Source organism: Gorilla gorilla, chromosome 21 (genome assembly GCF_029281585.2).
Source record: "Gorilla gorilla gorilla isolate KB3781 chromosome 21, NHGRI_mGorGor1-v2.1_pri, whole genome shotgun sequence".
Lineage (NCBI taxonomy): Eukaryota > Metazoa > Chordata > Mammalia > Primates > Hominidae > Gorilla > Gorilla gorilla.
Window position 1 is genome coordinate 48,447,615 of NC_073245.2, and position 21,647 is coordinate 48,469,261.

The window sequence follows — 21,647 nt, forward strand, 5'->3', positions numbered from 1 at the left end:
GATCTCCTACTGGCTCTGTATCTTTGGTGGAACCCTGATTAATAGTGCAGGGTTAGACCCACAAATAGTTAGTTATTAATACCAAATTATCATCATTATTAATTAAATGCATAATATATGTACTCAGCTGAGCTTTTGTGCCTGGCTCTGTGCTCGGTTCCAGGGAAACAGTGAGGAACAAGACAAGCAGATTCCTTCCCTAGTGCGTTGATAGCCTGACTGAGATGTTAGGACTTGGCCTGCAGGAAGGACACGGGGTGATAATGGCCAGAGAGACTGAGGTGGTGGCTGCTGCTGCTGCAGCAGCGGAGGCTGACGCTGGTTCTCTCTGGGCTGGTGGCTGGGTTTCTGAGGCTCTCCCCGAGGGGTGAGTGTGACTGGAAGCTGAGACACTGTGACCGGGATAGAGACTGGCTGTCAAAGACAGTGACCGAGCGCCTGACTGGCTACTACTGAATAGTAGCCACTGGTACAAGCCTTGGCTGTGCTTTAGTGACCATGACTGCTTGAGCCCGAAGTAAGATGGCTGGTGGCTGTGTTTCTGGACGGGGATATAAAATGCATAGGTTAATGAAAGTTGTTCACAATTCAGAAGCTAAAACGAGAAACTAAGAATAACAAAAGGCAACCTTGCATCCGGCGGAACCTGCAGGCACGGGCCATTCTTCCCGCGACCCAGGGCTCTGCCGGACCGCTTCCCCCGTCGCTCCAGTCAGACGCCAAAGCTGGAGAACTTCCGGTGCGTTTCAGCTGTACCGGAACGTGGGGCGAGGCGGTGAGTGTGGCCTCCTGGCCTCTTTTTCCTTTCCTGATTTCTTGTGTATGTGTGGCTGGGCCGCCCATCTTCTCGGCTCAGAGTCACGGAGTGCCTTGAACTAGGCCCACCTCGCCGGGGCGGCTGGTTCTCTGTTTGTGGGACGCTGGTGTCTCTGGAGGCCCTTCCTGAGAAGCGTCGCCAGGGCTTCGCGGGGCACACAGAGTTACTTCGCGGTTTTCTTAACTTTAGAGCCTGGGGGCCGGAGACCCTGATTGCATTCGACCTGGCTCTGCCCTACTCTCTGCGTGACTGCCAGTACGGTCTTTCCCCGAACGGAGGCTTTGTTTCTCGTTTACAAAATGGATATAATACTTGTATTAAATAAATGTTTACTAAGCGTTGAATCTGTGCTAGGGATACAGCAGGACTCAAGTCTCGTGGCGATGACAGCCCTCAATCAAACATCCAAAACTGCAGTTGTGATCATTGAAACGGAAAGGTACAAGGCACCCCAGATTATATCACAGGAGACCTGACCTAGCCCCAGGTCAAGGAACCTTTACTGAGGAGGTGAATATTGAGCTGAGATCAGAAAAAAGGATTTGACAAAGTGGGGAGGGAAGAGTTTTCTATATGGAGACAGCCTCCAATTTCAGGTTCTGAAAGAGGCCGTTGTGGCTGGAACAGAGAGCTTGTGGGGGACCATGGTGTGACACAAGCTAAAGGGGTTGCCAGGAGTCAGACCGTGCAGGCTTTGTAGGTAATAGGAAGAATTTTGGTTTTTCAAGAACCATGTGGGAAACCACTCAGAAGCTGACATGGGTGGTGTTGTGATTAGATTGGCATTTTGAAAAGGTTACTGCTGTTGAATGGAGAATGGGTTGAGGAGCAAGCACTCTGAGTGAGGGACGATGGTAGCTTGGATTAGGGAGGTGGTGGAGAGAAGTGGATGGATGTGACTTTAGGTGTTCCAGGACTGTGAGGAACTCACAGAGCTGTCAGTGACGGGCTGATAGACTGCAGAGTTCTATGCATATTTAATCAACGTTTTCCTAGCATCTCCTCTGTGCTAGGCCCTGTGCCAGCTGCTGGAGATATAGTGAATAGAATTACAGACTGGTGGAATTAGCATGAAAGAAATGTCATTATCAAGGAGGAGCACACAGATGTCACAAGGGAAAATGGCTAATTGATGAGCTATTATTCTAAATGGAATATCTGTTCATTCAGCAAATATTAAATACTTTCTGAATTCAGGATTACAAATAGGAAGATGATACGTATTATCATTATTATTATTATTATTATTTTGAGACGGAATTCGCTCAGACCCCCAGGCTGGAGTGCAGTGGTGTGATCTCAGCTCACTGCAACCTCTGCCTCCCAGGTTCAAGCAATTCTTCTGCCTCAGCCTCTCATGTAGCTGGGACTACCGGCGCACACCACCATGCGCAGCTAATTTTTTTTGTATTTTTAGTAGAGACGGGGTTTCACAGTATTGGCCAGGCTGGTCTCAAACTCCTGACCTCGTTATCCATCTGCCTCGGCCTCCCAAAGTGCTGGGATTACAGGCGTGAGCCACCCCCCTGGCCTGTTGATACGAATTATTTAGAGCAGAGTCTTTCAAACTTTTATGACTGTGACCTACAGTAACGAATACATTTTATGGCACAACCAACTATACACACAAACACACAAAGCTCCAGAAAACAGTACTTAGCTTTACTACTCATGATGTATTGTGATATTTTAAAAATTCTGTTATTTTCATTTAAAAAATAATGCTGGTTGAGACCTTCACATTGATTTCCTAATCCACTAATGGATTGTGACTTGCAGTTTGGTGAAACACAAAGTGCTGATTCAGGGTAAGCGTCATTTGTGGTGGTTTTGAGGTAACAATGATAAAATGTGCTCTTATTTTTGGAAAAGGATTGGTCTTCCTTTCTGCACTGCTTTATTTCAAGTAAAAAGGGTAAAGAGGGCCAGGCATGGTGGCTCACACCTGTAATCTCAGCACTTTGGGAGGCCGAGGCGGGCAGATCACTTGAGGTCAGGAGTTCCAGACTAGCCTAGGCCGCATGGTGAAACCCTCTCTGTACTAAAAATACAAAACTTAGCCAGGTGTGGTGGCACACACCAGTAGTCTCAGCTGCTTGGGAGGCTGAGGCACAAGAATTGCTTGAACCTGGGAGGTGGACGATGTAGTGAGCCGAGATCACGCCACTGCACTCCAGCCGGGGTGACAGAGCGAGACCCTGTCTCAAAAAAAAAAAAAAAAAAAAAAAAAGTAAACAATTAAACAGGCAGCTCGTTTTTCTGTGTGTGAAATTTTGACGTCTTGGCTAGATTGGAATTGCCTAGAGGGCAGTGACTGTCTTAATCTGTGATGTTTTTTGGGGGCCTGGCAAAGATCCTGGCACAATGCAGGCACTCAGTGAATATTTGTTAAATTAGTCAGGTAGGTATCTTAGGACTAGAAGGTTGCATAATGGTTTGTTTACATTTGTTCATGTTGGTACCATTCTTGCCAATATCCCAGAGGCAATGTCTGGGATATTCAGAAGTAGGTAAAATAAGTGTACTCTCTTTCTCTTCTGGCCAGCTTTCTCTTCCTAGGCTAGCTTTACCACCTGAATTCATTCTGGATGAATGGTCCAGAGCCACCACTGATTGTGGGCTCTTTGGGAAGTTGTTTCACTCCCTGGAGTTTAGGTTTTTTATGAGTGAAAGAAGAGGGGAGATTTGTGGTAGGAAAGCTCTCTAGACCCTGAACAAACTTTAGATGCTGAGCCTCCACTTGCTACCGTCTGTCCATTTCTGGGCCTTCCCTGAGGCTTATGGGAAACTGGATATGTACTTGATTTAATCTTTCCAAATCTTTTGGGATAGTTTTTTGGCAGAATTGTAGTTTTAAATGATGTAGGCATATAGTTTAGAGTGACCTGTCCAGGCATTTTCCACCCTCACCCTGTGTTGTGAGAAAGAGATCTGAGAAGATATTAAGAATGGACGGTAGACAGAACACTGGCCTGCAGGCAGGGTATCCAGATTCTAATTTGGGTCCTGGTATGACCATGAGCATGTCACTTTTCTTTCACTGGTATCTTATAGCTGTGAAGTGAGTGTCCTTGCATGTTAAGCCAAAACACAAAAATCCTTTCTTTTAATCCTCATTTTTCTCATCTGTAAACTCAATGCAGGGTTGTCATGAGGATTAAGGGAAATAATTATGTCAGGGGTCTAACTCAATATCTGGCACATACAGAATGCTTAGCAAATGAATCATCTTTCCCCCACGTTCTGATTAACTCTGGTTTCTTTCTTTCTCAGCTGTTCATCAAAGAAAAAGGGTTCTTTTGGTCACCCACCACTGGCCCCATGGCTGCCGTGCAGATGGATCCTGAGCTAGCCAAGCGCCTCTTCTTTGAAGGGGCCACTGTGGTCATCCTGAACATGCCCAAGGGAACAGAGTTTGGGATTGACTATAACTCCTGGGAGGTGGGGCCCAAGTTCCGGGGTGTGAAGATGATCCCTCCAGGCATCCACTTCCTCCACTACAGCTCTGTGGACAAGGCTAATCCGAAGGAAGTAGGCCCTCGTATGGGTTTCTTCCTTAGCCTGCACCAGCGGGGGCTGACAGTGCTGCGCTGGAGCACACTCAGGGAAGAGGTAGACCTGTCCCCAGCCCCAGAGTCTGAGGTGGAAGCCATGAGGGCCAACCTCCAGGAGCTGGACCAGTTCCTGGGGCCTTACCCATATGCCACCCTGAAGAAGTGGATCTCACTCACCAACTTCATCAGCGAAGCCACAGTGGAGAAGCTACAGCCCGAGAATCGACAGATCTGTGCCTTTTCCGATGTGCTACCTGTGCTCTCCATGAAGCACACCAAGGACCGCATGGGGCAGAATCTACCCCGCTGTGGCACTGAGTGCAAAAGCTACCAAGAGGGCCTGGCCCGGCTACCAGAGATGAAGCCCAGAGCCGGGACAGAGATCCGCTTCTCAGAGCTGCCCACGCAGATGTTCCCAGAGGGTGCCACGCCAGCCGAGATAACCAAGCACAGCATGGACCTGAGCTATGCCCTGGAGACTGTGCTCAACAAGCAGTTCCCCAGCAGCCCCCAGGATGTGCTTGGTGAGAAGGAACAAGGCTCTTTGGGAGTGGGCCAAGGGGAGGATATTAGCAGAGGTGTTTTAGAATAGGGAGTACATCTTGTGTTAGTCCAGCAGCAACTAAACCTGGCTAGGAGGCTGAAGATACAGGTGTGTCTTTACCCTTAGCCCTGGAGATTTCGATTCGAGAGATCTGGAGTAGGGCTTCCGCAGTTTCTATCTGTCTAATAAACAAACATCCTAGGTGAACCTGGTGCAGATAATCTTCTGTTTGGGAACCACTGATAGAGCCCAGTCCTACAGAAGGAAAAGATTTGGCCCACTGAGTGGCTGAACTGAGACGAGAACCCAGGACTCTTGGTTTCTGGGCCAGACCTGTGTTCGTTGTAGCCTCTCACCTGCCTGCTCAGTTTGCTCCTGACCCTCAAGATGTTGGCCTCTCAACTGGCTTAGAACAGGACAGTGATTTTTTTTTTTAATCATTACAGTTTTTATTGTTACCTTCCCTTTTATTACAAAAATGATAGATATTAATCATAAAAGAAAAACAAAATTTACTTCAAATCTCACTACTTAGAAATAACCATTTATACATTTTGGTATATTTACGTTCCTTTTTTTCTGTGTATTTCTATGTATTTCATTTCAATGTCTTCTCTGTTTATTTCTATGTACTTCCTCTCAGTCTTAAAAATTCAGTATATGCGTCTGTATATATATGAGTTTTTATAAAAACGGGATTGAAGTATATTATTACTTTGTAATCTGCCTTAATATAAACGTTTTTTCATGTCACTAACAGTCACTTTTTTAGTGGCTGTTTCATGTTCCATAGTTATTGGACCAGTTCTCTGTTATGGACCATTGAGATGCTCCCTGTTTTCCCTATTGTATCATCAAGTGGCCGGGTGTTGTGACTCACACCTGTAATCCCAGCACTTTGGGAGGCTGAGGTCGGTGGGGATCACCTGAGGTTAGGAGTTCGAGACCAGCCTGGCCAACATGGTGAAACCCCATCTGTACTAAAAATACAAAATTAGCTGGGTGGTGCGCACCTGTAGTCCCAGCTACTCTGGAGGCTGAGGCAGGAGAATCACTTGAACCCAGGAGGCAGAGGTCGCAGTGAACCAAGACCTCGCCATTGCACTCCAGCCTGGGCAACAAGAGCCGTCTCAAAAATATATATACATATATCATCTAGTGAACATTCTCGTGTGTACTTACACATACATTTAGGGATAGAATTATTGGGTCAGACTGTGCATGTTGCCAGGAGAAGGTTTTTGCATCCTTGCTGGCTGGTAGGAACCTATTGCCCATCACCTTTGACAGCATTGGGCATGGCAGTTTAACAAAGGCCTCTTCCAATTGGATAGCTGAAAAATGGCACCTTGTTTATATTTCTTTATTTCTTAAATACTAGTGACAGCAAATATGTGTCACATTTTGAACAGCTATTTTTATATATATTTACAAATTTTCCAGGTAATTTGCATATTTTGTTGGAAGTTCAGTGAGAAATTTGAATGTAGGACTTCTTTTTTTCTTTTTTTTTTTTTTGAGACAGGGTTTCGCTGTGTCACCCAGGGTGGAGTACAGTCACACAATCATGTCTTACTGCCACCTCAACCTCTTGGGCCCAAGCGATCCTTCTGCCTCGGCTTCCCAAAGTGCTGGGATTACTGTGCCTAGACAGGACTTTTTATATCATTGGCTCAGCTAATGATATAACGTGTATTTTAACAGGTACATCTTTTTTGTTGTTGTTGTTGTTGTTGTTGTTGTTGTTGTTGTTGAGATGGAGTCTTGCTCTGTTGCCCAGGCTGGAGTGCAGTGGTGTGAGTTCGGCTCACTGAAAGCTCCGCCTCCCGGGTTCACGCCATTCTCCTGCCTCAGCCTCCTGAGTAGCTGGGACTACAGGCGCCCGCCACCACGCCCGGCTAATTTTGTTTTGTATTTTTAGTAGAGACGGGGTTTCTACTAAAACACGGGGTTTCACCATGTTGGCCAGGATGGTCTCGATCTCCTGACCTCATGATCCACCTGCCTTGGCCTCCCAAAGTGCTGGGATTACAGGCGTGAGCCACCGCACCCGGCCTTTAACAGGTACATCTTAATGCATTAGTATTTTCGTGTAATAAGTAACTTTTAAAAGTCTGGCTTAAAAATGAATAGAAATCCTGTCTTTCTACCTCTTAAACATTTCAATTCTTCAAAATATATCTTGCGAAAAGGTCTGTTACAGGAATAACTTTGTTGGGTTTTTTTTTGTGTGTTTTTTTTTTTTTTTGAGACAAGGTCTCACTCTGTGACATGGGCTGGAGTGCAGTGGCATGATCACAACTCACTGCAGCCTCAACCTCCTGGGCTCAAGTGAGCCTCCCACCTCAGCCTCCCAAGTAGCTGGGACTACAGGTGTGTGCCACCACGCCCAGCTAATTATTTTTGGTTGAGATAGGGTCTCCCTGTGTTGCCCAAGCTTGTCTCAAACTCCTGAACTCAAGCAATCCTCCTCCATTGACCTCTCAAAGGGCTAGGACTATCCCTGCCACCGCACCTGTCCAGGGATAATTTTGAATCTACATCACAGCTCTTTGAAATTATTTTTGATGTCGTAATTTAATTTTAGATAAAGTCAGAAATGCATAAATTTAATAAATGTCCTAAATGCAAATAATAGGCTAATATTTAGTTTCACAAACCAAGTAAAGCCAGCTGAATAAGCAAATCATTAACCTATATTATACAAAGAAAATTTGACTATATTTGAAAATATTGGTCAAAAATCCAAAATATCTAAACCAGGTAGCTATTCACACAAATCAAACTTAGTTCCGTATGCTTAGGAACAGGGAGCTAGTTTTTCCAGGTCTCTGGAGGTGGCAGAGATCAAACGCCATGCATTTAAAGAGGTATTTGGTGTTGAGTACATCTCTTCTTTTTATGGCCCACATGTATGTATACCTCATTAAATTTCCAGCCACCTTTGAAGTAGAGAGAATGCCTGTGATGAGTAGCAGTATTCTGTGGTAACCAGAGACCCAGTTACTTGCCCAGGGACAGTGGTGTCTGGATCATCAGGTCTCTGTTTGAGATGGGCATCTGATAGAAATTGGGAACATAATATTTTTTGAGTGCTACTTTGTGCCAGGTCTTATTCTAAATGCTATACGTGTACTATATCCATTCATGTAATCTTTGCTGCAACCCTCAAATAAGGAAATTGAGGCCTTAATAGATTGAGTAACTTGCCCAAGGTCACACAGCTGCTAAGTGGCAGAGCTAAGATTTGAATCTAGGCAGTTTGGCTCCAGAGCCCACGCTCTTAGCCACCAAGCTGCTCATAGAGATTAAATCACAGAGCCCTGTGGTTAAGCAAACAAAAATAATCTGCCTGGCAGGCTGACCCTGGAATAAGTACTCATGAATTTTTCTTTTGTGGGAGGTTCCAGAACTGTTCCCACCCAATGGAGAATCTGTTTTATCTTTCCGTTGCCCACACTGTGAAGCATTAGATGTGTGGCCTTGGGCAAGCCCTTGACCTTATCTATGAAATGAGGCAAATACCATCTTCCTGATCGCCTTGTGGAGTTGGGCTGAGGGTTACATGGTATAGTGCAGTATTTCCTGACCCTGGAGCAGACCATCCACATCAGAATCACCTGGGGAGCTTGTTAGAGCTACAGATACGAAGGCCCCATCATCTCTCCTCCACCAGAACCTCTGAGGGTGAAGCTTGGGTAGCTTTACTTTTAACAGACTCTCAGTGATTCTGATGGGCAGCCAGGTTTGAAATCCACTTGGCATAATATCCATGAACACATTTTGTAAACTTAAAATGCCAGGCAAATACTGGGAATACCTCTTCTCTAGCAGTCTGATTTTATAGAAATCCAAAGCCACAGGTTGGTTTCCCATGGCTTGAATTCATAGCGGTTCAGCAGACATTTGTTGAGTACCTGTTAGGTGCAAAATCTCCTGCCAGGCTCTGCAGGAGTGACAAGGATAAAAGGTCATCTGTTGCTGAGGTCCAGTGGAATTCATGGCCTTGTGAATAGTGATGGAGAGTGTCAGCTGGTCCTCCTCTCCCTCAGAATCACTTCTCCTCTCTGCACCTTTCAGGTGAACTCCAGTTTGCTTTTGTGTGCTTCCTGCTGGGGAATGTGTACGAGGCATTTGAGCATTGGAAGCGGCTCCTGAACCTCCTGTGCCGGTCAGAAGCAGCCATGATGAAGCACCACACCCTCTACATCAACCTCATCTCCATCCTGTACCACCAGCTTGGTGAGATCCCTGCTGACTTCTTCGTAGACATTGTCTCCCAAGACAACTTCCTCACCAGCACCTTACAGGTGAGCAGTCTTTCTGACTGAGCTGATGCACATGTGGGTCAGAATTGAGGCAACAGTATGTGTTTTGTTTCTTGCTATTCTTCCATGACCCCAAAAATTTTAAATTTCAGTTTCCTAGTCTTGGGATATTTACTGCTTTTCTCTCTCTTACTCAATTGTACGTGCCTCTATGCCAGAAATTTTCTCTCTGTACCACCCTCTCCCTACACCTCGTCCCCAGAGTGCCTAACACTGGGGTACTTGGATTTGAATTCCTTCCACTGCTTTGGTTTACTCAGCTTAAAACAGCTTTTCTTTCTCCCTGTAGCCATGAATTGCTACAACCCAGTAAAGCAGAATTTTGAAGTTTGTTATTCCCAGTGAAACATCTGCAGCTCCTTAGATCTCATTTAAGCATTAAAATAACTTTGATTTCCTGTTCAAACAAAATGTGCCAGTTTCTGCAGAGATTCTATGACAGAAAAAGTGAAATTTGCTTTTAACTTGGCAATTAAATTTTCATTATGAGTGGTAATTAGGAAAGAAGCTTCAAACAACTTACAATCTTCATCCTATGCTATTTCCTCCCTTTGCAAACAGATTAGTTTCCTTTATGTACTTGGGACAGCCTCTGTCACTCACACTGTGTAACTTTCTCAAGAATAGAAGAGGCAGAAGCTGCCAACTGTCAGTTTCCATACTTTCCCTCCCATGAGCTTCTTTCTTCTCCCTCTGTGTAATACCCCCATGAGGCCTGCTCCGTATAAGGCAGCCTTTCACCAACCTTCCAATCCCACTCAGGGTAACAGAAGGGACGAGCATTCATTAAATATTGGGGCTGGGCGTGGTGGTTCATGACTGTAATCCCAACACTTTGGGAGGTGAAGGCAGGAGGATCACTTGAGCCCAGGAATTAAAGACCAGCTTGGGCAATATAGTGAGACCCCATCTCTCCAAAAATTAAAAAATTGTCCAGGTATGGTCATGTGCACCTGTAGTCCTAGCCACTTGGGAGGCTGAGACAGGAGGATCACTTAGCCCAGGAGTTTGAGGCTATAGTGAGCAATGATTATGATTGTGCCACTGCGCTCCAGCCTGGGCAACAGAGTGAGACCCTGTTCACTCATTGAATCCCTTTGGAGCCCTGTAAGATGGGGGTATTATTCCCATTTTACAAATGGGAACACTTGAGAATGGTTAAATCACTTACTTGAAGTCATACAGCTGGCAGGTGGAGGTCAGGATTTGTACCCAGGCCTGAGTCTTGGTTTCCTGCCTGTGCTTATGCCCTTGTGTAGTGAACACAGTGTGAATTCCCCAGAAATGATTCTTGATTTACATCAGTGAAGACTTCATTGAGGTCCTGTTTCTCAGAGGTACAGAACGCTTTTCTAAAGCCAACCTACTGTTGGATGAGTCCCTGTGAGCAGGCATCTGACTTAAAGCTGGCAGCTGAAGGACCTGTGTAAACCATGGCAATGAGTCAGTCAAGCGCATGGTTTGAGCCTGGTCTGTTCCACTCAGAAGAGCTATAAAACTGTCCTTTTACTGGTTCTTCATATAACAGAGAAATTAAACCCCTTTGTCCTTCCTCTGTGGGGAAAATTTTCCCCAAAGGTACTGGTTATGGGTTGTGAGGCAGTGTGAGGAGGCATTAGCCTGCTAACTTGCCTCTGGCAGTGGCTGCTTCCCTCCTGATGCACGTTGATGCGTCGCACAGACACAGGAGGGCCACGGTGTCGCTGGCTGTCCGGACCATTGTTAGCACAACCAGCAGCTGAGCTCTATAATTGCCAGGCTTTGTTGCCAGCAATGATTTACAAAGCAGAAAGTGCCCAGCTGGATTGCTAGATGCCCAGGTGGGTTGTGCAAAGCTGATGGTTGGAAACATTCAGTCTTTGAACTTTTCACCAAGAAAATTCGATGTCATTATTTGGAAAAATCCAGGGCATGTGCCCAAACAAAACAAAACAAAACAAAAAACACATGTCTTTGAGCATTCTTCATATATAACATTCTACTGAAAGTGTTGAGGAATATATATATATGTGAGTTAGCCAGGGTTCCTGCCCTCAAGGGATTTGTTCATTGATTTAGCAGGTAATTGCTGAGCATCTGCTGTATAGAAGACTCTGTTCTAGAACTGGGAATATAGCTGTGAGCAAGACAGAGTCACTGTCTTGACTCTTGTATTTTGAGAAAGTTAACAGAAAGTTAACTAGCCAAGTAACTCCAGATAGCAGACTCTTGTATTTTGAGAAAGTTAACAGAAAGTTAACTAACCAAACAGCAGTAAGCAGATAGCAGTAAGTGTTTTAGAAGGCAGTCCTGCCCTAGTACCATTTCCCTAGCCCTGGCCTTTTGGTCTCACCTAGACTGCATCGGAGTTTACCAGCCTCCGTGCTTACCAGTTACCCCATCTCTCTCCCACGCTGCCACCTGAGGTGCTGCTCCGTAATGCAGCTGTGATCCTGCTTCTCTGTGGCTCCTCATTGCGTGGAAAATTAAAAGCCTAAACATTGGTCACAAAGGCCATTCTGATCTGGCTTCTTATCCTGTTCTCCAGCTTCTCTTTCCTCTCCGTTTTCCCCCATCAACTCCAGCAACAGTGGTCTCTTTGCAGGTTCCCGGATAGGTTATGCTGTTTCATGCTTTTTTTAAAAAAAAATTGTTGTAAAAAACAGCTGGTCCGTGGTGGCTCACGCCTGTAATCTCAGCACTTTGGGAGGCCGAGGCTGGAGGATCACTTGAGGTCAGGAGTTAGAGACCAGCCTGGCCAACATGGTGAAACCCCCATCTCTACTAAAAATACAAAAATTAGCCAGGCATGGTGGTGGGCGCCTCTAGTCCCAGCTACTCAGGAGGCTGAGGCAGGAGAATCTCTTGAACTGGGGAAGCAGAGGTTGCAGTGATTCGAGATTGCACCACTGCACTCCAGCCTGGGCAAAAACAGTGAGACTTTGTCTCAAAAAAAAATAATAAAAATAAAATTGTGGTAAAAAAACCACAATTTAACATATATGCCCTCTTAACAGATTTTCAGTGTTCAGTACAGTATTAACCATAAGCATCATGCCATCCAGCAGATCTCTAGAACTTCTTCATCCTGCATAATTGAAACTTTATACCCATGTTTCATACCTTCTTGCCCGACCTGATTTTCCCTCTCCCTGGTACATATTTGCTCATTCTACAACATGCCCTCAAGGCATCCCTCTCTGTCAAGCCATCCCTCCTCTCTCTGTCTCAATCTCTGTCTCTCTTTCACTCTCCCCTTTCCCTACTCTTAGCTTACTTTGAACTTGTCACTATTATATTGCATGAGATGTGCTTGCTGAAACTAATATATTGTCTGCCTGACTCCCGCACTGAGTCATGGGCTCCTTTTACACGAGGCCTATTTTTTGTTCATCTGGTTATCTTCTTCTTCTTTTTTTTTTTTTGAGACATAGTCTTGGTCTGTCACCCAGGCTGGAGTACAATGGCGCGATCTCGGCTCACTGCAACCTCTGCCTCCCGGGTTCAAGTGATTCTCTGGCCTCAGCCTCCCAAGTAGCTGTGATTACAGGTGCGCACCACCACGCCCACCTAATTTTTTTGTATTTTTAGTAGAGATGAGGTTTCGCCATGTTGGCCAGGCTGGTCTCGAACTCCTGACCTCAGGTGATCCACCCAACTCACATCTAGTTATCATCAATATGTTGTCAAGGCCTAACATTTATTTCATTTGGTGTTATTGGGTGTTTTTAGATGGATAGAGTTCATAATTCTTGTGACAATGTAAATATCATAGGTATAAACAGTGGAGTCTGATCAAAGGGCATTAGGAGCACCAAAGAGGGAGTGGTTAATTCTGACTGGGGTTGAGATTTGAGGCTTTATGCAAGGGTGGAAGGTGGGGGCATTTGACCATGCACTTGAGGGATGACAGATTTCAAAAGGCACAATGTGGATAAGGATATTGTAAAACTTTTTTTTTTTTTTAATGGAGAGTCACGTTGATGCCATGTTGGCAGTGAGAGTCCAGTTCTCCACACAGAGGCATTCACTCAGGGCATTTGTGACTGAATGAATCAGCCCATAAAAGCCTTCCTCAGCCAGCCGCCTGCCCTCCCAGGTAGTCAAGTAAGTGGAACTGGCTGTCTTACTTAGGAGCTTAAATGGCTACTACCCATGGAGAGGGACTGGTGTTTGTGTGTGTGAGCACTTAAAGACAGCCACATTAGCATGGATAAAATCAGCCACGTAATGGAATTCTCTTAGCCATTAATTTTTTTTCAACTTTCCCATGTGAGGCCCTTTTGAATAGAAGCCACTGGTTTTTACAAATCCCTTGGATTTCACTTGAATAAAAGGGATTTGTTTTACAAAAATAGATACAGTTTTTTCTTTTATTTAAAGCAACGTAAGTCACCATAATTCATTTAAAACCAACGAAAGGATAATCTGAATTTAATGATATGTTAGAAAGTGAGTTATGTACAAAATAAGGATTTTTATTGTTGATTACGTAGTACTTAGGCATATAGTCATCTAACCTGTTTTTAAAAATACTTCTAGTTACAATAGGCCGTATATGCTTTCCAACTTCCTTTGTTGCTAGTATTCTAAATGTGTGTTCATCTTTAACTCTTGAGGGAAAACACCAACTCTGACGATGAGGTCTATGGTATTTTTATCACGATGCCCACTATGATAAATTAGCCTGCCTACTCCTACACCTCTTGCCATTAGCTATCTCTTTTGCATGCTTAGTCTCATTGAGCCCTCACAACAGTGCTAGAAGCTAGGTCTCTAATCCCATTATATAGATGAGGAAGCAGGCTCAGGAAGGTCACATAATTTGCTCAAAATCAACAGAGCTAGTGAAAGGCAAGGCTGAGCTTTACATTCTAAAGCCTATGGTGGGCTCCTGTATATGATTAGAGCCCCAGATGTTTCATCCCAGATTTTTCAAACTGACCTCAGGTGATCTCATTTATGCTGCTTTTTACCTTCCTGGTCATCATTGTGAAACAATAGTCTTGCTTTTAACACCACTTTCTTCTGCTGCAAGTGGAAACAAAATCTTCTACCTATTGCTAGTTTCATTCTAAGTTGAATAATTATTTGCGAATTGAAAAAATTAGGAAATGTCATCTTTTTGGTCTAGCTAAAAAAATAGGATAAGATAGTGACATAGCTACCTACCTTGATATTTTGAATTTCTCGAGGTGACCTAACTGAACTCAATTTATTTAACTTAGGTTTAAGAAAAGCTTTCACATGTGTGACTAAAGTAATTTAGAATTTCATAATACACAGATTAAATGATTAAAGTGTTCATGCTTTATTTTGTGTTTGAAGAAAAACACCCAGTAGATGTGCTTTTTGTTTTAGATAAATGCATTTGTTTGCAAAATATTATCCTATTTCAAAAGTATTTTTTAAATATTCAGTATTGATCTGCTGAGATTAAGGTGATTTATGTCCCAGTGATGTTAAAAAGTGTTGACTTGATTTTGTTTTAGTGAATAATATAACTAGATCACTGTTAAGTTTCCTGAAGAAGGCATAAAATTAATCTGAAAATAAAAGAATCAGAATAAGTTATTGCTTGGAAACTAAGTACTATTTAGACATCTTCATTTCTGAATTGTGAGGAGTTTTTACAAATACCAAGTTTGTGAAACTGTGGTCAAAAATAGACCAGGGAATGCCAGGGGGTAGGGGTGAGGGAAGGGTTTGACTGCTAAGGGGCAGCACAAGGGAGCTGTTTGGTGTGATGGGATGGTTCCGTGTCCTGATTGGGGTGATGGTTACACAAATTTATATGCACCTTCAAACTCAGAACTGGATACCAAAAGCAAAGCAAACACTGTGAACATATATCATATGGTGGTTGCATGGGGGTATATATATATTTGTCCAGATTAACTAAGCATTTAAAATTGATGAATTTACTAATCTGGGCAACATAGTGAGAACCTGACTCTACAAAAAATTAAGAAAAAAAAAAATACCAGGCGTGGTGGCTCATGCCTCTAATCCCAGCACTTTGGGAAGACAAGGTGCGTGGATCACTTGAGCCCAGGTGTTCCAGACCAGCCTGGGCAACATGGCGAAACCCTGTCTCTACAAAAAATACAAAATTTAGCTAGGCATGGTGGCATGTACCTATAGTCTCAACTACTGAGGAGGCCTAGATGTGTGGATCACTTGAGCACAGAGGTTAAGGCTGCAGTAAGCTGTGATCACATCACTGTGCTCCAGCCTAGGTGACAGAGTGAGACCCTATCTCAAAAAAAAAAAAAATCTAGGTATTCGTGGCATGTACCTGTAGTCCTAGCTACTTGGGATGCTGAGGCAAGAGGATCCCTTGAGCCCAGGAGTTCAAGGCTGCAGTGAGATATGATCATGCCACTGCACTTCAGCATGGGCAAGAGTGAGATCCCGTCTCTAAAAAATAAATAAAATAAAATGAATAAAATTAATTGTGTGTAAGTTATACCACAATAAGGTTGATTTTTTTTTTTTTAAGTCAACCCAGACTATGCCCTGTGTCCTGGAGGCTGCAGAAGGGACAGTTTCAGAAGCACCTTGGTTCCCTACAAGGCAGTGCTAAAAATAAATATCAGGGATGGATTAAGCCTCTGTCAAGACAAAAGGTCTGGGCAGGCAAAGGATGAAGCCGAGATGCCTCTGCTTTGACAGGACTCTGCTCAGCATTTGTCACTGCGTGTTGCCGCATGCCTAGTGTCTTACCTCTGTGGTGGGAATAGTAAGTTCCTGTCCTGCCTCCCAGGCTGTGGTAAAGATCAAGTTGGTGAGTTCTTTAAAAAGGACAAAGCACTTTTTAAATTAGAAACCGTATTTGTTAGACTGAAGGTGTCTGTTTTACCTGCCTCTAGTGGAATTTATTCCCAGGCAGTGTTTGAGAGGTGCTTCGGGAGGATGGGTGATGAGCGTGAGCCCAGTTTGTTCCAGCCTGTCACTCCTGGCCATTGCCAAGTGCAGGGCAGTCCCTGGGTCTCAATAGGTCATTCGGTGAGCACCCTTTGGGCCCTAACTCTATACCTGGCCCTGGGCGATATGCTTTGTGGCACACATTGATAATTAGGACACAATCCCCACTTTTAGAGGGTGCAAATCACTGTGATACAAGCACAGTGTGAGGAATGCCATGAGGGAGGCTCAGGCACAGTGCTGGGGAACAGGGGTCTGAGCAGTTCATGTCACAAGGAGGTGTCTTGAGAGCCATGGCATTCAGGGGCCTGGTAAAGAAGCTGCCTCCTCCATAGGATGAGCCTTTCTTTCTCCCCAGCATCACCACATCACTATTGAACAGCTGTTTGGTGCTAGGCACTGTACAAAAGTGAACCCCAAATTGAGTCTGTGGTTGTCTTCATTCTTCTGTTCATTAAACATCTAATGGGTCCTTTTTGTGTGTCGGGCGCTGTGCCGAGAGTGGAGCATGGTGTGAAAGAGCCGCTGCTGTGAGGTTGCTCCGTGTCTGGTGGACAAGATCAACAGCAAATGGCCTGTTAGCTTACTGAGACTGATCAAGGTAGCCCTGGGGCTGAGGGAGCGCAGAGGAGCACCCACTCCATCCTTGGTCTGGAAGAGATCCTCAAGGAGGTGATGTTTGAGCCAAGCCTGAGTCTTTAGGAGAAATTCATAGGTGAAGGAGGAGAAAGCAGGAGGTGGAAAGGTGTTAAGAGCAGAGGGAAAAGCGTGTGTGCAGAGAGGCGCAGAGGAAGCAGTGGCACATGTTTGGGCAGCTGCTCAGTGGCTGGAGAGCAGGGACTGTGGAGAGTCATCCAATTCCCATGTAAGGAAGGGAAACAGGAAGAGACTTGCCAGTTCAGCCCAGCAGTCTCCCCACAACCTCTGGGGATGGCCTCATGGGTGTGCAGGGCCTCCAGAGCTAAAACTGTTTGAGAGAAGGCTTCTGTGCTGTCCATACCAGGCCCCTCCCCAGAATTCAGCCTTGCTCCAGGCGGGCTCCACTGGCTGCCTACAGACAGGCCAACCCTTGGCTTCCCCATGGCCCTCACCACCAAGATCACACAGCCCCGCTAATTAGTTATTGATCTGGCATTTTGTTGTGGCTGCGCTTCCCACTCCTGTGTTTAGTCGATTCCCAAGTTAATGAAGCTGGATTCTGTACCGCCCCCCTTCCCCCCCATCACCTCTCTGTGTTCCCACTGCTGCTACTCCAATGGAATGGCTCCAGACAAAGACCACTGAAAACGAGCTGCACTCCTCCTAACAGGAAGACGGCGGAGAAGCAGGTGGGAGGAATATTCCCCCTGGAATCAGCTGCAGAGGACGCCTGTTGCCTTTGTTGGGTCAGGTCTCCTGGGGCCCAGCATCTTTCCATGGTGGCCTGAAAGCCAACTGTGGCATGAGGGCGATGTGGATCAAAGAGCTTCTTCCACCGTCACAACCCTGTGTCTCTGGGTGGGCCTGTAGGGTAGCAGATGGTAGTCTGGGAAAAACCACTTCTTCCTTTCTGGGTAATTTTTATTCAGTCATTTAACTCCTCTCAGCTTCCATTTCCTTAAAATAAGCATTCTGTTGTATCTTCCCAGGGTATTGGGAGGATCCAGTTGGATGCTCTGTGAAACTTCTTTGAAAACAATAAAATAGTGTAAGAAGGAATCATGGGTTTGCTATTACTCTTAGGAAGGGACTGGGATCCAGGACAATCTGGAATGGGGTTTCAGATGTGGAAAAAATTACCATTCTGCTCCCCTGCCCATGTTTGTATTAAATGAAACTGTTCATGAGAGCATCAGAATAAGGGGTTGATATCCAGAATATATAAAGAACTCCTACAACTCAACAATGCAAAAACAACCCAATTTAAAAATGGGCAAGGAAGTCGAATGGACATTTCACCAAAGAAGATATACAAATGGCCAATGTGCACATGAAAACATACTCAATATCCACTGATCATTAGGGAAATGCAAATCCAAACTGCAGTAAGATACTACCTCCTACCTATTAGAATGGCATGATTTAAACACACACAGAAAATAACAGGCGTTGGCCAGGATGTGGAGAAATGAGAACCTTTGTGCATTGCTGGTGGGAATATAAAATGGTACGGCCCCTGTGAAAAACTGTGGCAGTTCATCAGAATTTAAACAGGGAGTTCCCATATGGTCCAACAGCTCCACTCCTGGGTTTCTGCACAAAAGAACTGAAAGCAGAGACCGTAAGAGATATGTGTACACCCATGTTCATAGCAGCATTATTCACGATAGCCAGAAGGTAAAAACAACACAAATGGACATTGACAGATGACTAGACAAACAAAATGTGGTATCTGCATACAACATAATATTATTCAGCCTTCAAAAGAAAGGAAATTCTGACACATGCTGCATCATTAATGAACCTTGAAGGATATTATGCTAAGTGAAATAAGCCAGTTGCAAAAGGACAAATGCTGTATGATTCCACTTAGATGAGGTGCCTAGAGTAGTCAGATTCATAGAGACAGAAAGTAGAATGTGGGTTGCCAGGGCCTGGTGGGAGGAGGGAAGGGGGATAGGGTAGTCGAATTCATAGAGTTGGAAAGTAGAATGTGGGTTGCCAGGGCCTGGAGGGAAGAGGGAAGGGGGAGTTGCTGTTTAATGGCTGCAGAGTTTTGGCCGGGGATGATGGGGTCATTCTGGAGGTGGATGGTGGTGATGGTTGTACAACAATGTCAGTGTACTTAATGCTACTCAACTGTACACTTAAAATGGCTAAAATAATATGTATATTTTGCCACAATTTAAAAAATAAAAATATTTTTAAATGGTTGAAATGGTAGATCTTATGTACAGATGCTCCTCAGCTTCCCATGGGGTTATGTCTTAATAAACTGTAAATCAGATATACCGTAAGTCAAAAATGCATTGATTACACCTAACGTCCCTAACATTGTAGCTCAGCCTCACCCACCTCAAACGTGCTCAGAACACTAACACTAGCCTACAGTTGTGCAAAATCATTTAACACAAAGCCTATTTTATAAGGAAGTGTTGAATATCTCATGTAATTTCTTGAATACTGTACTGAAAGAAACAATTCAAAGTGCAGCTTCTTCTGAATGTGTATCACTTTGCATCATCATAAAGTCGAAGTGTCATAAATTGAACGTAAGTCAGGGTCCATCTGTATATTTTACCACAATTTAAAAAAAAATCAAAGACAGCTTTTAAGGGGGATAGAAGCCTTAAACTGGCAGCCTGTGGCCCATTTAGAAGATTAGAGCAGCAATTCAGTCTTGTTGGCTTGGGGCCTGGGACTTTATGGGATCCAGGGGCTTATAAGCACCCCCAAGCCTTTCTTAGGACCTTAGTACCGACTGGTGTAGCTACTACCTGTTCCTCTGGGTTATTGCCCAGGTGTCCAGTAGAACCCCCCAGGGGGTGGAGCCAGGGTAATGGCCCCCAGCCTCTGCCCAGATAGTAATTTTCCATTCTAGTCCTGCCCTAGCATCTCAGCTGGGTTTGGACCTTCTTTCTTGGTTTGGGGAGAGCATAGCAGGTGTCCTGGGCCTATGCCAGCAGCAGCTGATCTACCCGCCCCAGAAGAGCCGAACACCATGAGGAAATTTCCACAGCTTTCTCGCCCCCCGCCCTCCGTCTTCTCAGGAGTGACTTATCCTCTGTTTTCTGTAGGTTTTCTTTTCCTCTGCCTGCAGCATTGCCGTGGATGCCACCCTGAGAAAGAAAGCTGAAAAGTTCCAAGCTCACCTGACCAAGAAGTTCCGGTGGGACTTTGCTGCGGAACCTGAGGACTGTGCCCCGGTGGTGGTGGAGCTCCCTGAGGGCATTGAGATGGGCTAACTCGGGGAGCGCTCTCAGCTGCGAGGGGCCCCTTCCCACAGGGCTGCAGTCCTGGCCTCTCCATTTACTTCTTCCCATCCTGGGACCTGCCAGGGCAGCAATCTCTCCAGGTCCTGCAAAGATGGAGCCAGAATTCCCTTTTTCACTGATAAATATATTTCTTCATTGCCAAAGAGGCTGTACCCATCCTGAAGGCACATTTGTGGGTTCCCCATCAGCCGGGCCTTGGTGCTAACCTGGCTGAATTTCACACAGGCTCTTACACACACACGCTCCTAGGAGAGATCTGCCTACACGGCAACCATATTTCCTCTGAATGAGAAGGAATTGAACCAAAAGTCCAAGAAAGAACTGATTGCTTGTTCCATAGGAGCTTAGGAAACAAGAAACCCTGGATTGCCCAGGGGGTCTGAGAAGTCGGTTGGTGACTTTTTTTGCGGTTAAATGGAGGGTGATGGGGAGATCAGCCCGAATTGCCGCCTGCCTCTTGCTAAATAGGAGCAGAGGACTTGGCCTGCAGCTCCTTGGGAGCCCTTGATTGGGAAGAGAGTGTCAAGGGAGGCAGCTGAATTCAATCTAGCAGGTGGTCAGCTTCAGCTTTCTCCATCGAAATCCCATTCTCCTGTCCAGAGGCCCAGTGGGTCATCTCCCAGGGTGGGTGTGGACCCTGGCCTCAGGGGCCTTGCTGGTGCTGTCACCTCCCACCTCCATTCCGAGGCCTCACCCAGAAGTGGGACCCTCCCCTTCCTCACCAGAGCCACCGTGACTGTTTCTGATGACCTGGAGAGTCAACAACAACTAGGAAGGTTTCTGCCCAGAGCAGGCTTCTTAAGGCCTTTACGAAGTTTTGTGCCTTCCAAATGCTGAAGAAGACCTGGTCAGCCTAAATCTTCCCAGTCCCGCTGTGGAGCTGTCAGTCACCGGAGTAATGAGCTCCTGGTTCCTCGGGAGTCCATCGTGCTGTGTGGCAGGGTTCCTCTCTAGACAAGTACACAGGCCCTGCCACCCTGACATCAAACTGTTGTACTATGATCACAGTCCCTGTGCCATCCTTTTCCAAGACTGGGGCTCACACCATGTTTTTGAATGAGAATCCCTGCTGGTTGAGACTTTTGCTTCCACTTGTTTCCTTGGAGATGTTTTTCCAAGAGCATAATGTACATTAAAGTCTTCGAGTTGAGACAATCCCCTTGTGTGTGTGTGTCTCTTGCAGTTAATCTGCCTGATCTCCAGAGCAGCCAGGCTACTGTCCATAGACACACACCTCCCTCCAGTGTCTGGGAGACTTGCCCAACCTCTGGAGTCTGGAAGAGGCAGGCAGCCAGTGTTCCTCCTGTTCCTCTTGAGGCCCCTGAAACAGGCACACAAGGAAGAAGGGATGAGGCCCCATGTCTCAATAATAACCCAAGAATCACCTGATATGAATTGGCTCCTCTTTTTCTCCCAAAGCCCATTCATCAGAACTAGCTGGGGAGCTTGTGAAAACTGTATCTTTAAAGGAGTGAAGTCCTGATACATGCTACAACACAGATGAACCTTGAGAATGTGCTAAGTCAAAGACACAAGGACCACCTATTATGTGATTCCATTCACGTGGCATGTCCACTATAAGCA

The 21,647-nt window shown here is 45.3% G+C and overlaps 1 protein-coding gene across 2 annotated transcripts; it reads left to right on the plus strand.

The window, feature by feature from the left end:
• The first annotated feature begins 262 nt into the window (after nucleotides 1-262).
• AAR2 (AAR2 splicing factor) lies at nucleotides 263-21,218 on the plus strand. Of its 2 annotated transcripts, none has more exons than XM_004062090.5 (4): nucleotides 263-775; nucleotides 4,091-4,895; nucleotides 8,996-9,225; nucleotides 19,866-21,218. In XM_004062090.5, exons 2-4 carry the CDS (start codon nucleotides 4,139-4,141, stop codon nucleotides 20,031-20,033), a joined length of 1,155 nt encoding a protein of 384 aa, XP_004062138.1. In that variant the 5' UTR covers nucleotides 263-775; nucleotides 4,091-4,138; the 3' UTR covers nucleotides 20,034-21,218. The 2 variants fall into 2 exon arrangements, with proteins under 2 accessions (XP_004062138.1, XP_055229424.1); XM_055373449.2 differs by lacking the exon at nucleotides 19,866-21,218 and adding an exon at nucleotides 9,533-19,854 and having other exon boundaries at nucleotides 718-775.
• Nucleotides 21,219-21,647: the final 429 nt, after the last annotated feature.